The 16,343-nt window shown below is 42.0% G+C and overlaps 2 protein-coding genes across 2 annotated transcripts; one reads left to right on the forward strand and one right to left on the reverse strand.

Annotated features, from left to right (window-relative positions):
• Positions 1–6,814: 6,814 nt before the first annotated feature.
• Positions 6,815–9,299, reverse strand: LOC134400941 (small ribosomal subunit protein uS12-like). The gene is made up of 3 exons (XM_063129649.1): positions 9,082–9,299; positions 7,199–7,319; positions 6,815–7,008 (listed from the first exon to the last, which is right to left on the reverse strand). The coding sequence occupies exons 1-3, from the start codon at positions 9,282–9,284 to the stop codon at positions 6,862–6,864; spliced, it is 471 nt and encodes a 156-aa protein (XP_062985719.1). The 5' UTR covers positions 9,285–9,299; the 3' UTR covers positions 6,815–6,861.
• Positions 9,300–11,236: 1,937 nt separating this feature from the next.
• Positions 11,237–16,060, forward strand: LOC134400942 (small ribosomal subunit protein uS12). The gene is made up of 4 exons (XM_063129650.1): positions 11,237–11,335; positions 14,559–14,718; positions 15,092–15,212; positions 15,866–16,060. The coding sequence occupies exons 1-4, from the start codon at positions 11,332–11,334 to the stop codon at positions 16,010–16,012; spliced, it is 432 nt and encodes a 143-aa protein (XP_062985720.1). The 5' UTR covers positions 11,237–11,331; the 3' UTR covers positions 16,013–16,060.
• Positions 16,061–16,343: the final 283 nt, after the last annotated feature.

The raw sequence follows: 16,343 nt of genomic DNA on the forward strand, positions 1-16,343 counted from the left end.
TCCCAACCAATTAGTTGGTTGTTTCCTGGCGTTTGTGCAATTCTAAAAGGTTGAAACGCCTCCTCTAAGGCTTAGTTACTACTAGTAAGAACTTTAAGCTAAAAGATGCTGGCAGTTTGTCTCCACCGTTTTTGTCCTCAGCCCCACCCTCCACAGGAAATGGGCCTCTGGAAGCTCCTCCAAAATGGAATTCAGCCCTTAGGCTGAAAGAGTTTCTACGCCCCTGGTTTATATGCTACAGCCTGTGTCTTCCTTATTCACCAGGTTCTTCGTTTTATAATGCAACTGCAGTGTATTGTGGTATTGCACTGCCAGAAAACTTCTACTAGCCTTGTACAAATTCTATTTTATTTATTTTATTTATTACATTTTTATACCGCCCAATAGCCGAAGCTCTCTGGGCGGTTCACAAAAACGCACAGGGAAAGGCACCAGTATATTTTTATATCCACTTGCTTATCTTTGGATACAAGCTCTTGAATAGAAAAAAAAACTGGCCAGGAGAGTGACACACTTATACCACCCCAGAGAATACAAAAAATGTCGTTAAAAATGCGTCCCAAGGCCAGTGCACACATCCATTCTATTCACGACAGCCATCTTCCTCCACAGCCCACAGCAAATCCATGATTGCACTTCAGAGGCTATCTAGATCATTTGCCACAGGCAGAAACTACAGTTTAGACTACTGTAATTTTCCAAACATGGAGCTACTTTTAAAGACTACACAAGGGGTGTAACAATCAAGGGGTGTAACAATCAAGAGTTCCCAGTGATTGAGACTGAATGGCAGACTTCAATGTCCCTTACCCCTTAGTAAAATATCTGCTCCCTATTCTTTATACCAGGAGTAGGCAATCGTTTGGGGGCTGTGGACATATTTGGCAATTTGACAAACTGTCCTAGGCACCAGCACAAAATGAGTGCACTGGAGATGAAAGCCACCTGCCATCTTCATTTCCTAAGAATATCTCTGAGGTCCACATGCTTTGAAGCAAACTCAGCTGCAAGTAAGATTTTTATTTTTAAGTGGGTGGGTACACTGGTATCTACGGGTACCATACTTTATTATTTCACTCCTCTCTGATAAAATCCTAAATCCAAAGCTTGGAAACAGAATAAACTGGACAAAATAAATATTTCTATGCAACTACGTTTGATATAAATCTTTCAGATTCCAAATGGGAAGACATACTAGTCTGTTGGAATAAAAACAACAAAGAATCCTATGGCACCTTAACAACTTACACGTTTGCTTTGATTGGTGAATTTAGGCAAAAGAATGTGTGTGTGTTTAGGCACAAAATTGCTGCCTTTACTGTTTGCTAGGTAACGCTGCATACCTACCGATGTGATCATGTGAAGATATGACCGATTAAGGAGGCCAGTCAAATGCAACCTAGATTTAAGATTAAGCAGGGGGTTTAGCATCTGCAGCCATTAAGCTTTGGGATTTACCATCTTTAATTATTTTTTTCCTTGAGTGATACAGAGAGTATATGATAATCTCAAAATCCTTCCCCAGTCTGCATCCATCATGACCACTCTTTGTTTGACAGGGAATCCAAATACAGGTCATATAATGAAATCCCAGACTGACAAAACAAAGGCAGGGATCGTACTAGTGGCTGACATGTGCAGGCAGAAAGCATACCTTTTAGAAGAAGAACCCACAATAAAACATTTGTTTGCACCAATTGGGGCTTCTTCCAAGGAAAGCTTTTATTATGCAATTACCCTGCCCCATTCAAAGGGGGGCATTGTTGCCTTGCATTTCTAACTCTCCTGTGTTTTCCTATTGCTGTAAAGTAGTGGTGTAAAACAGCTGGATTCAATGGGGTTTTTTGTTTGGTAGTGCGAAAAGCTGTCAGTTTGGAAAACCCCTAAAAACTGGAGGTAGAGATTGAAAACAGGGACTGAAATTATTTCATCTCACCTCAGAGAAGGGGAAGGAATAAGAAAACCTGGTTGACCCATTTGCATACTAAGGAAGTATTCACAAGACATTAATTCAAAATAATTTCCATTTAGTACATTGTCCACACATTTGCCTCCATGGATGCACCCAGGGGCTATTTTTCTTACCATAGAAAATCCATTAAGAAGAAAAAAAGATGGAAATTGTGCAATGCCATTTTGGAAGCACTTAAAACACAGGCGGGGGGGGGGGGCTCCTTGGTAAGACTAGTTTTTTTCTAGCACTGTGCTTATTGGTGTGATTTATTGAGAGAATATTCCAAATTAAATTGATCTAGAATGCAAAACATGATAAAATAAATAAATAAATAAATAAATAAAAATTTATTACATTTTTATACCACCCAATAGCCGAAGCTCTCTGGGCGGTTCACAGAGAACCGGCAGTTGGCTTCCAGAATAAAATAGAAATAAAAAACGCTAGACATTTATAAGACAGTGATAATAATAGAATACACATCCAGTGATCATAGGTGGAGCCAATAATACATAATAGGATTGTGAGATTTATTTATCCCTGCACCCTTCCCAGCTGAGTGGCTTTTATACCCCAATAGGGAAAAGAACTCTGTACATGGTTACAGGCACTGCCTTTGTTCCAGATTCTGGCCTGCTACTGGAAACCTGTTTAATGGCAAAACCTGATGATCCAAACTTTCTAGGACTATGAATCCAAAAATGAAAATATTTCTAAATTAAAACTCCCTTCCTCTGTACATGAATGCTTCAGTGAACAAAGATGCAGACTTGCAAGTTTCAACCTTATCTATTGGCAATTTTGCACTTATTCATCACTCTTTTTAAAATTCCCACATCAGTCTCCCGCTTTGTCAAAAGATAATACCTTGCATGTAGGAGATAAAATACTAATAATAAAAAAAGTAGGCAAGCGAGATCTAAAATGTCAGCAGTAGCTGGGCCAAAAATGTACATTGATTCTTCTGCAACCAAATGTGTTATATTTAGAAAATGTATTTTATTTTTAAAATTGGAAAAATGTCAACTGTATTCCAGAATGCTCATCAAAAATGTCATCCTTCTGGACACAATCATCAATCCAGCCATTTTTTAATGGCCTCCTTGAAATCCCAATAATGGCATGTGGACTGCACTATAGTAAGCAGTTTAGGAACTGCTGCCCTGGCATTTCTTCACCTGAAAGCAATGTGCAGAAAAATGAGATACAATGCATCCAACTCATCAAAGAATTCTGTAGATAAATTTAGGCTCTATTTTTGCCACTAACATCGTGATCTTGAAAAAGTACTTCACTAAAGCATTGTTCACATAGCTACCATCTCACCAAGGGTAGTGTGATTTTTGGCTAGAGGTACAAATATAATAGGTTCAAGGGCACAAGTGGTGTAGGAGTAAATTCTGAAGTGTGGGCGCTGATCATGACCATCTCCATAGTCACGCCCTCAAGGAGTGTCCATAATTGCAGGCAGCTGTTGATCCATATCAACAAACCATGCTACAACTTCCTTATCTCCACCTGGAGAAGGCCTTTTGTAAAGCTAATGGATCAAGACTAAGCCACCCCAAAATACTTCACCTTGCCATGGGGAACAATGCATTGTTGCTGGGGAAATTCCTTTGCCCCCCACAGCTAAGGTGAGGATTGCGCCTACACTCAGAGGGAATTTTGAGGTGGGTGGCAGATGACGTAAGAGTCACTACTAATACAAAAAAGTGTAGGAGGTGCATCCCTGCTTCTGCTAACACCACTGGCAGGCAGCCTTACCTTTCACATACTGGAAGTTCCCTAGTCGAAGCAGTCACTATGAAGTAGCTATGAACTTTCCCCTAATACTTCATGAGGATAGATAATTCAGTTTGCTGCTCTTGGTGTAGGCCAGCGGGTAAATTATAACAAGGTATAGCTTTGGGAGAAGATCAGGAACAGCCTCCCTCTCTGAAATGCCCCTGCTAGTCTGGGATCAGATTATTTTCTTCCTCTGTAATCCTGGACTAGGCACCTGTCCTAAATTTGCCCTGCCCCGGTATTGATGCCACCATATAACTTCACACTGTGCTGTTTCTTCCAGGTATGGCAAAAAAATGTTAAGAACACTGCCGGATAAGAACAAAGGTCCATGTAGTCCTGCATGCCGTTTCCGCAACTGCCAATCAAGTGTCTCTAGGAAGCCCAAAAGCAGAGCAAGAAGGTAACAGCACAAAGTTAAACTATGAAATTCATTACAATACGTGATGGCCACCAGCTTTGAATGGCTTTAAAAGTGGGTTACACAAATTCCTGTAGAAGGCTATCAATGGCTAGTAGTCCTGATGGCTATATGCTCCCTCCAGTATTGCCTATGTACACCAGTTGCTGGGGAACATGGGCAGGAGGGTGCTATTTTACTCATGTCCTGCTCGTGGGTTTCCCAAAGGGAGCTAGATGGGCAGTGTTTGGACTAGATGGACCCAGAATGCTGGACTAGTTGGACACTTGGTCTGATTCAGCATAGCTCTTCTTAGCTGCTCCCCCAAAAGCTGTTTTCCAGTGGTATTCTGCTTCTGAACAAGGAGGTTCCACATAACCCATCATGGAGGTCCACAGCATGTTTTCTCACCAACAGGTTAGATATGAAAGCTGACCACAATACTAAAGGATCCATCATTTTGCCTTGCTGACCTCCACATTTGAGTTAGGATAGCTGGCATCAGCCATTACTGGTTCCCTAGTCGAATAGTGGAACCATTCAGTTGCCCATCTGTAATTTCAGAGATTCGAGCTATGAGAAAAAACACAAATGCATAGGCACGAAGGTGAGATGCAAGAAGTCCCATTAATCTGGGATCTGTTGCTTCTGAGATTCCCCACCCCCACCGCAGAAAACCACCTGGGAAGCTTTCTCCGTTTGCAAAGTTCCAGCCTTAATGGAATGCTGAAAATAGTCTGATTAGGCACTAGTATTTCTATCCAAACAAAAACATCTGATCTTCCTGTTCTCCCTTGTTTTTACACATTTGGCAAGGAGTTTGAACAGCATGTTCAGCTGCACAACTCAGCAAACTCTGTGTCAACCAGGATGATGAAGACCTGGAGACACCGGCTGAGCTGCCTAATGCCTCAATGATTATATACAACACAAACTTTTATTCATGGAACAGCATGGCACCAGGTTATATCATATTTCACTACGGATAATTCATACATGTGACTGGCACCTCCTCAGGCAAGAGGAAGTGAGAAGAACGCCAAACTCAGATAGCTGATGACATATCCGGACTATAATCAGTTTATGCTGTACTTTGTGAAATGGATTGGAATATCCTTCAGATGACAGCTGCTAAAGATGAAATAGATGCATGCATACCCATATATGCAATACCAAATCTGCTCTTGGGTGTACCATACAAAGAAATCCCACAAAGTGCTACCAACATAAGGGCAGCACAACAGAGATTTAGTGAAGCCTCTTTTTACTGGCAATTAGGGTGCACTATTATGCTGGCTGGAAAACTAAGGGAATTGTAGGACCTTTTTCTGTCTAAAAATGGATAGGACTGTGCTTTTAATGCTCAGGAAAGCACATAGTAAACTGCCTTATACAGAATCAGATTATCAATATAGCTCTCTATTGCTTACACTGACTGGCAGCAGCTCTCCAGGGTTCCAGACAGAGGTCTTTCCCAGACCTATCTGGCAATGGCAGAGATTACAGGAGCTTCTGCCTGCCAAGCCTGCATTCTACCACCAGGTATGCACCTTCCCCATTATTACTCTTAAAGAAGCAATTCTATCCACCCATGTTGAAAACATAAACCGCAATGCAGTTTAGCCAAATACTGAAATATAGTCTAACTGGAAGTCACTTTGGGGAAGTTTTGAGGAAAGCCGGGTATAAATAGTAAATATAATGCTATTACTATTTGATCAGAGACCGAAATAGGACACAATCCATTCTAATCAAGGTACAGTATGGAGGGATTGGCCAAGGGAGCAATAGAAGTCAGAATCCTGTTGCAACCTATCCTCCCAGCACATGTACCACAATGAAAGGTCCGTGTGCGTTCTTCTCGCCTCCCCACATCACCACTCCCAACCGTAACAAAGGAATCTCCCAGGTTTTTTAGTGTTAAGCAGGACTTACATGGGATTTTATTTATTATTTATTACATTTACATCCCACCTTTTTTCCTCCAAGGAACCCAAGGTGGTATACATAATCCTCCCACTCCTCTACATTTTAACCTGAGAGGTAGGTTGGGCTAAGATTCTGTGACTGGCCCAAAGTCACCCAGTGAGCTTCCTTGGCTGAATAGAACCTGGATTTCCTGACTCTCAGTCCAACACTCTAACCACTACACCAACACTGGCTCTCATCCCACACTGGCTTTACCAATAGATCGCTCGTTTTGTCTTACCTTGACTGCTGCTAATTTCTTTAAAATAGCACATGCTCACCTTTTAATTAGCAAGTCTAAAACATAAACATAAAAAAGTAAAATCAAAGTTTCTCTAACCTTTTCAGTTACATTGCTGCATAAAATAAAATGGCATGGTACAGTGCAAGTCTTAAATTTTAGTTATTTCTTTAGAGAGAATCATTTATATTCATGTAATTTCAGAATGAAGTGGGGTTTTTTTCATTTTTATTTTATTTTATTTGCAATTGAGGCTGCAACCACGTGCATACACAGTAGAAGCGAATGTCTGAACTCCACAGGATCTTAGGACTAAATGAGCTTTGGATCAATCTGTAAGAGCAGAGTCAAAAGAATAATGTAAAAGCTACACACACCATTTTGCTCAAAGGAGTGTTTTGCTACAAAAGTCCTTTCATCTCATGGAAAATTAAACTACTAAGAAAGATTCCTCAGGAGCACCTTGTAAAAATGAAAATGTTTATTAAAACTCTATGCAGTATCACAGAATTAGGATCTGGGTCTCTCTTTCTTGCCTTTGTACAATGCTAATAGAGAAACATTGGCTACTTTAACAACTTTGAAGCGAACGCCTGGAATGTCACCAACAGCATGACCCTTCCGACCAAAACCAGCAACCAGGACTTCATCATTCTCCTACAGAAGAACAAGAAGAAGAAAAAGAAATGTCTAATCACAACAAATGCACATGGATACATTTTAAAAGCACTTAACGCTACCAAAAAAGTTAATAAAGAAGTTTGGTTAAATTAATATATTCTCCCGTACTGTTAGAATCCACATTATATCAACCAATATCAATTAAATATTTCCAAAATGCATTTACCTCAATGAAATTCAAACAACCATCATTAGGAACAAAGGCTGTTATTTTCTTGCCATTCTTGATGAGTTGGACTCGGACACACTTCCTGATGGCAGAATTTGGCTGCTTAGCTTCCACACCACTGAAACACGAAGTGTACAACATAAATGTTGTTACTCTGTCTAAGCATGCATAAGATTGAGCCCTAAACTACATTCATACAGTTATATTTCAAGTAATTGTTAGCTATTATACAATCTTCATATTCACAGTCCATCTCCTTTCTGTTGTGATGCAGTGACAAGAAGAATGATCCAATATTTATTTTTGTCCTCTAGTAAATATTACACAGGCACTGTAAAGCACCATTCACAAGCCTGTCAAGTTTAAATAAATTCACAGTCCAAACCTATGAATTTAATGCCACTTACTCCCAAGTAAGTCTGCACAGAGTTGAAGTCTTAATTTCATATAAGTCTTGACCCTGAATAAGCATTAGGCTGCAACCCTATACCCCAAGGGGTCCCCAAACTTTTTGGACTTGTGGGTAAATTTGGGAAGTTGAGAAGCTGCTGTGGGCCCCACCACAAAGTGGCTCCCATGGAGAATGTGGCTAGTCACATAATGGTTGCCGTGGGGGACTGGCATGTCAAAAGGGAGCTAAAGAGGTTGGGTAGGGATAGAAATTGTGAGTCACAGGGCTGGTAGGATGTGGGGAAAACAGCAAGGTAGAGGGGAGAGAAAGCGCGAGGCTAAGAAACACTGAGCTAAAGAGGCCAGGGGAAATATCTAAGCTAGAGGCTGGGAGCGAGAGGGAAATAGCAAGGCAAAAGGGTATAAAGAAGAGGAAGCACATAGAGGCTAGAAAGGTAGAGGAAAGCTGCCCTAATATGTTCAGGGTTTATATATAAAAAATATGACGGTAGCAGGGAGTGAAGAGCTGTGGGTATAGTTGGAGGTCCCCACAGGCACTGCTATACCCACTCACCTGGAGTAAAAATCAATGGGATTAAAGTCTTGGTTTTGTAGAAATTATGCTGATTTTTAGGTGAACATTCCCCAACATTAGCTCTACTTTTAAATCTCTCCCCAAAAGAGATAATTTGTAAGGGCCTTAAGACTCCACGAACATGCACAGAAGCTTAACCTTGCAGTTGTAGAATTTTAATTACAAAGGGATTTATACCAGCAATTATTCCAAATTGCCACCATAACTCAAGCTGCAATCCCTATTGAAAAGTCAGGTGCAGTTACGCACAATGCTATCTATGATCTTAGATATACTTAACTCTACACAGTGCAATAAAGGAACACCATCCAATACATTATAGCAAGGGTGAGCAACTTGGTAGCCCAAAACACCTGGAGGGCCACAGCTCCCATCAACCACAACCAGGGTAGCCAACTCAGTAGTAGGCCACAAGTTTTGGTGCTAGCACAGAAAAAGTAGGAATTCACAACTTTTCCCTCTTTATCAGGAAAAAAAAAAGGGAGGAGAGGCTTCACTCACTAAGAAGCCTTCAAATAAGAAAATATTTGAAATGAAAAGACAAAGTGACCATTCCATACCTACGTGTTGGAAACAGGGCACATTCTAAGAAGACTCTTCTGCCACACATACCGACAGTTGCACTTAAACTACATTCACGCTGTTCATTCTACTGCACAGTAGTTACAGAACTCAGAGGGCAGGGGAACGAGTGTCAGAACCCTGACTCCCCCCTTCCAAGGTCAGAGCACTGTCTCCAACCTTGGGAACAGGAAATCCCTACTACCCTATGACATACATACACACACACACACAATGTCTGGAGGCCATAGGTTTCCTCCCTTACATGACATATCTCTTTAGAGGAAATGGGGTAGTCAAAACCAAGATCCTAAGAAGTCTTGATGGAACTCACACTTTTTCCAGGACGATTCCTTTGGCATGGGAAGCTCCCCCAAAAGGGTTGGCCTTCAAAGCGGTACCCAGATGGGCCTTCTTGTATTGCTTGTCATGCCACTTCTGATCACGTCGGTGACTGCGCAGCTTCCTGGCGGTACGAAGCCCACGACACTTGCCTAAAAGAACAAAACAAAGAAGAAGCGTTTTATCTTTAGGCATCAGCTGAAGACAATTTGCCCTAGTTTTTATTTAAAAGATCTTGTTTCAACTGGCATTGCTATTGGTCCCAATGCTTTTCAAGATTCATTTTTGGCTGATGTTGCAGATGATTTACAATTCTATGAATCCATTCAATATAAGTATTTCTATGGAAAATTACAAATGATACAATAAAATACAATGTAAAGACTAACGAAACAATCAACAGGAAAAGCACAGCAATAGAGAGAATTTACAAATCTATGATTTAATTATCGTTTTCAATTTCGCCCAGCACTTAAAAACATCCAAGTAGGTGTCCAGGTTGTGCATTCTACTTGCTGTCATGCTGACTTTTTCCCCTTTAAATCAACTATTTATTATTTCTATACTGCCCAATAGATGAAGCTCTCGGGGCAGTTCACAACAATTAAAACTATAACATACATGGCAATAAAATAAATATAAAAGTTTAAAGCTACAGTACAAAAAATAAAAATTACCAGACAGAAGCTAGCAGAAATGCAAAAATTAAAAAAGATAAGAAAACCCAATACCAGATTTAAAACAAAAACTGAAAAACTAAAAAGCCTGGGAAAATTGAGATCTTTAGTTATTTTCTTATATTATTCTTCACCATCTGGAGCACATAAGAAGTGGAGATGATGATAGTAATAATATCTGAAGTAAAATAAAACACAAATAATAAGATAGCATCCTGCAGACAAAAATCAAATAAAATTGATCAGATCAAGTGTCCATCTAACACAGCAGCCAAACAGCTGGCCTCAGGAACCCCAGAAGCAGGACTCGAGTGCAAAAACACCCTTCCGCCCATGTGCCCCAGCAATTGGTGTACATAGGCTTACTGCCTCTGATATTGGGTGGAGCATGTAGCCGCCATGACTAGTGGCCATTGCTAGCCTTCTTGTCCATGGATTTTTCTAACCCCCTTTTAAAACCATCCAAATTAGTAGCCATAAGTACATCTTGTGTAAGTAAATTCCACAGATTAACTATGCACTGCGTGAAGAAGTGTTTCCTTTTATCTGCCCATGATTTGTAGAGAATAACCATGTTAGTCTATTGCAGGAAAAAAAACAACAGACAGCCTCTGGTGGCACCTTAAGAACGAACACATTTATTCTGGCAGAAGCTTTCCAAGACTATGTGTGGCGGGGGGAGAAAGAGAACGGAACTCACCACGGCCATTAGGCACGTGGAGCAGCCCAGCACAACATCCGAGCGCAGCCCGGCTATACTTGACATTAAGAACCTCTTCAACCGCCACCCCATAAATTAGGAAAGAAAGAATTAATTAATTAATAACTCGCCCTCCCTCCGGAATAGAACCACTCGCTCCACTCACCCATCCTGCCGCCGCTGCTGCCAACCAGGCACGAAGCTACCGGAGAGAAAGACCCACAACCCCCAGTGGCAGCAGTTCGCAACCTCAGCAAGGACCTCACGCAAAGGCGTCTATTTTCGTGCCTGGCCCGCCGGAATTCCTGTAACGTGATAGTCTTCCGAGCAAGTTAGAAACACTCGGCAGAGGAGGGGAGGGGAGCCCCACATAGCTCGTATTTCCTGTTTCACATTGAAAGCGGCCATGATTGCCTAAGGACGCGAAGGCGCTCTAGCCGCGGCATTTCTTTGGTGAAAGACGCGCGCATGTAGCCTCCAAAAACAGTGCGTTGCCTTGGAAATAAAAAAGTGACATATTAATAGCGGAAGTCGTGATAAGGACTGCGGTGGGATTCAAAGTCCTTGGCTAAGAAGTTTCTGGAGTCTATGATTGGGATCGAGTAGAGAGATTCTCCCCCCACCCCTTTTATATGATGTCTGTGAGGCGCGTCAGGGATAGCGCGGGCTGCGAACTACATTTCCCACAATGCACCGCGTCAGCCATGCTTCCTTTAGCCGGCTGAGGTAACTGCGCGATTCTTTTCCGAGCAGGCGCCAGGAAAGCCAGCCCTCTCCGTAGCTGGGAGGCCCTCGAAGCGGAGGGTCAGTGCCGCGGTGGATTGTGGGCCTCTTTCTTTCCTTCTTGGGATCCGCGGACGGCACGATGGGTGAGCGGCTCCGGGATGCCTTGTTAGGGCTGAAGAGGGACGGAGGAAGGGAGAGGGAGGGGCGGCCTGCGCGGCCTGAAGGGCAGAAAAGAGCGGGCCCTGCGCCGTCAGCCTTCCCCGGGCCGCCGTTGCCGGGTCCTTGGAGAATTTGGCCACGCGGCCGCCTCCGAAAGAGCCTCCTTGGAGCCAGGCCTCCTTCGCACGGCCGACACCAGGCGGAGGGGCTACTTGCGACCCTCCACATTTCTTTGGACTGCACCTCCCATCAGCCCTAGCTAACATAGTTGACGAGAAGGGATAATGCAGGCCAAAACGTCTGGAGGATCAGAAGTTACCCATCTCTGCTGCGTACGTTGTTAATTTATGGAACTCACTGTCACAAGATAGGGCAATGGCACTTGAGCTTTGGTGTCCTTAAAAGCTCAATTAATGGCTACCAGGCATGATTCTATGTAACCTCCAGGTTCAGAGGGAATCTGGCCCTGAATGCCGGTGTCTGAGAAGCAGCATGGGGGGGAAACTGATGCCTTTATGCCCTGCTCGTGAGCTTTCCAAAGGCATCTGGCTGGCCACTGTGGGCAATGGGATCCTGGAGTAGTTCAAGATGCAAGCGAAGGATTCATTTCTATACCGCCTTTGATGATGATGCTCCTTGAGTGATTCAGAAAAATTACAACCCACAAATACAAGACAATAAAATTGTAATATGAAATCCTTAACATACAAAACTTTAAAATATCTAAACAGTTATAATAAGATACTGGGCCCTAGAAACAAATGACATAAATGCCCCATCATATGTCAACAAATGCATGGGAGTAGAGGAAAGTACTCCCAGGAATTTGGTGTGGAAAAGGTGATGGTGTTGGCCCCAGGAACACCTCAGTAGGGAGAGCATTCCACAGTCTAGAGGCTACAACCAAGAAGGCCCTCTTTCTTCTTACCATCCTCTGAGACTCTCTGAGGAGGGATCAGTCTCATCATCCTTTGACGCACATAAGAAAAAGAGCCATGCTGGTTGAGACCAAGGATCCATCTAGTCCAGCACTCTGATCACACAGTGGCCAACCAGCTGTCAACCAAGGACCCACAAGTGGGACATGGATATATATCTATATGTAAATATATCAAGAAACAGAAGTAAGGGGAAAAGAACAATGAATATTAACTTATTTTGACTTATGTAGCCACTTTGTTGGTATAGGAAAAAGAAAGATCACACGAGGAGGAAAGAAAGAAATAACATAGCCATTTAAAACACATACATTCATATCAGTAGTCCATATATCTAAATAAGCATCGGTAAGACTTTGATGGTTAAGAGATATGCTGAAATGTAGCAAGGGCAGTAAGATCTTCAGTCCATTGAATGATAGGTGGTGGGTATTTTTTCTTTCCAAGCTTGGAGTATAAAGGCACAGTTCTATTGATTGTGCACTTGCTGAGGCTCAGGAACATAGGGAGCTGCCTTATACTGAGTCAGGCCATTGATCCATCTAGCCCAGTATTGTCAATACTGACTAGCAGTGTTTCCCCAGGATTTCAGGTAGGGGTTTTTGCTGCCCAACCTGGAGATGCCATGGATCGAACCTGGAACCTTCTGCATGCAAAGCAGATGCTCTACAACAGAGTCACAGACCCTCCCTTCAATAAATCATATCTCAGACTCTCGGGTATCCCCCCCTCCCCACCCACCGGAATGCCCCCTTCCCCCCATCAAGGTTGAATTTCTGACCTTGGTGTGACAGCTAGTATCCCTGACAGATGGCTGTGCAGCTGCCTCTTGAATGCCCCTAGTGTGGGAGAGCCCATGATCTCCCTAGGAAATTGGTTCCATTGTCGTACTGCTCTAACAGTGATGTCCATCCGGAATCTGGATTCCTGTAACTTGAGCCCATTAGTCTGTGTCCTGCACTCTGTGATGATATCCTGGCCGTCCTCTGTGTGGCAACCTTTTAAGTACTTGGAAGAGTGCTATCATGTCTCCCGTCAGCCTTCTCTTCTCCAGGCTAAACATGCCCAGTTCTTTCAGTCTCTCATAGGGCTTTGTTTCCAGACCCCTGATCATCCTCGTGGCCCTCCCCTGAGCCCCTTCCAATTTGTCTGCATCCTTCCTGAAGTGTGGTGCCCAGAACTGGAGGGCAGAATCTAAACTGTCTGAGGTCCCTGGGACACTCACCCAGGAATCATAGCATTGCTCTCTAAGCCTCTGCAACTGTAAAGGCCCTCAGTATCTACTCTTGCTATCCATCTGTTAATCAGAGAGATGTAATTTAAAAGTGCATGGACATCTGCTATTATGACTGATTTTTCAAGAACAAAATTTCCACAAGCAATGACTTCCAACCAAAAAGAAGCCACTGCAGGATGTTAATGATTAGTGTGTATTGAAATGTATCATGATACGATTCCCCCTTCCTTTTTATTTTTGCTTTTTTTTTCTTGGTACCATTTTATTGCAGCTAAAAAGATTTTCAAATAATGTAGCTGCTTGTTAATTGGGAAAACCTGGTCAGTTTTTTGGCAGTAGATAATCATTGACAAGCATTTCATTTGTTACTGCCCAGTGCATACTAATATAGATTAATGATTGAAATTCGCTTTCAGATTACTGTTGGTGCATTTTGTAAGATGGCTAAGGATCTGCCCTTTGAATTATGCACTCAAAATTCCAGACCTTGCTGTTGAAATGATCTTGTGACCAGAATAAATTAGGAAACATTTATACTTTTCATGGCTCAAATGCTGAATTTTGGTTCCAAAGGTTTTTGGATTTGTTTTCTCCTGGAATTTTAATACTTAAATCAAGAATATGTTAGGGAACAAGGAAGCCACTTTGGAACTCTGGAAATACTAAGGATTATTGCATGCATATACAGAGTTTGGGGGAGAGTCAGAAGTATGAGCTGTTCTACTATTTCTTGCCCAAGAGGAAAACTCCATCCTTGCTTGGTAAGGTTTTCACATACATTGGCTCATTTTCAGGTTTTATTGGCTGCTATCAGTGCTTTAAATATGCTTGTGCCCAAAAAAACCACCCTTCTTTGTTAGAACATAATATGTGAATTTACAGTGAAACTGATGAGATAAAAAAACAGTATTGTGAATAGTGTTATGGTGCAAATGGTGGGTTAGACAGCAGGTCAGTTGAGGTCCATGATGATCTGTAATCCTTTGATCTTAATGGGCGGTTCCTGTTAATCTCTAATGTACTGCTTTCTAGGCAAGTGTCGTGGGCTTCGTACCGCCAGGAAGCTGCGCAGTCACCGACGTGATCAGAAGTGGCATGACAAGCAATACAAGAAGGCCCATCTGGGTACCGCTTTGAAGGCCAACCCTTTTGGGGGAGCTTCCCATGCCAAAGGAATCGTCCTGGAAAAAGTGTGAGTTCCATCAAGACTTCTTAGGATCTTGGTTTTGACTACCCCATTTCCTCTAAAGAGTTATGTCCTGTAAAGAATTTCGTACCAGACGCCCTGATCATCCTTTTTGCCCTCCTCTGAACCCCCTCCAACTTGTCTGCAGAACATTACTCAGGGAATGTTCCCGCCAGTGGGAAAAAAGCTGGATCTAACCCATTGCCTAAAATGACTCTACTTAGGTTGGTGACTTTTTGCAAAATATGCCTGCCTTCTCTGCCTCTGTATGTAATGGGTTTTGTTGTTGTTTTTTGTTATCCCAGCCATGATGATGTACTGTTCTGCTTTTTTTAAAAAAAAGGCCAATAAGCATGAATCTTCATTATTTCTATTTTAGTGGTGTAGAGGCTAAGCAGCCAAATTCTGCTATCAGAAAGTGTGTCCGGGTCCAGCTAATCAAGAACGGCAAGAAAATAACAGCTTTTGTTCCTAATGATGGTTGTTTGAACTTCATTGAGGTGAGTAACTTCTTTTAAGCACTAAAGGACTGATGTGTAGTACAGAAATGGCAGAAACTGGGATGGTGTTGTAATGTTAAGATTATGTCTTAAAGTGTTATAATATATTTCAACCTTATGACAGTGAAAACAGCCTGTGAGTTTGCAGGGGAGGTTACAGAAAATTCTAGAGAACCATTTCTCCAAGATTGTATCTAAAAAGTGCAAGAACCAATGGAAGCCCCCACTACACATACACACACACACACCTGAGAGAATACAGGCAAAGAGAGAGAAAGTAAATTGAAAATTGACTGAAGAAGAGGGGGAATACTGGACCCCTGAAAAGTGAAACTACTAGGAGCTCAGGCATTAAGGAGACTTATGGGGAATAATAATATTAAGCCTATGAATTTAGTTTCGTAGAATTCAAACCTTTCTCAAAGAGAGTGGGACAGGTATCTCAAGAATTTGGTGATGTTTCTTTTCCTGTTCTTCAGCTGTGTTGCAAGGTTGTTTAACAACTGAAGATAGTTCTGGTTTCTGCGACAAACAGGCATACACAAAATACATTAATTTCGGTTTTGGCAGAATTCACTTCACTGTGATCTTTAACACTTGAAAACCTTTGGTTCATTGAGAAATTAATCAATACTAATGTTGTTTAATTCCAGGAGAATGATGAGGTTCTGGTTGCTGGTTTTGGTCGAAAGGGTCATGCTGTTGGTGACATTCCTGGAGTTCGTTTCAAGGTTGTCAAAGTAGCAAATGTTTCTCTGCTAGCCTTGTACAAAGGCAAAAAGGAGAGACCCAGATCATAAACTTCTCTTTTGTTATGAAGATGATCAATAAAGTTTTCTCCTAAGAAATGCCTTTGTGCTTTTTCTATTATTTGGGCTTTTGTGGTTTTGGCATCATGTATTGTTTATAAATTATGTACTCAACACCTGCAGGACTTCTTCTGTAATAAGCAAATAATGCTTAGGGTAAGGGTAGTAGGTTTGAGCTAGTATTTTCCCAAATTTTATTGAGTAGTGTTAGAGCTAATGAAAAATGGCCTTTTAATCTAGTTTATTTCCTAAATTAAATCCTTTCCTCCTACATCTTGAGTTTTGGAATTGTTTCCCCACCACCACCATCTTTTTGTGGCAG

The sequence above is a fragment of the Elgaria multicarinata genome, chromosome 6, assembly GCF_023053635.1.
Source record: "Elgaria multicarinata webbii isolate HBS135686 ecotype San Diego chromosome 6, rElgMul1.1.pri, whole genome shotgun sequence".
NCBI lineage: Eukaryota > Metazoa > Chordata > Lepidosauria > Squamata > Anguidae > Elgaria > Elgaria multicarinata.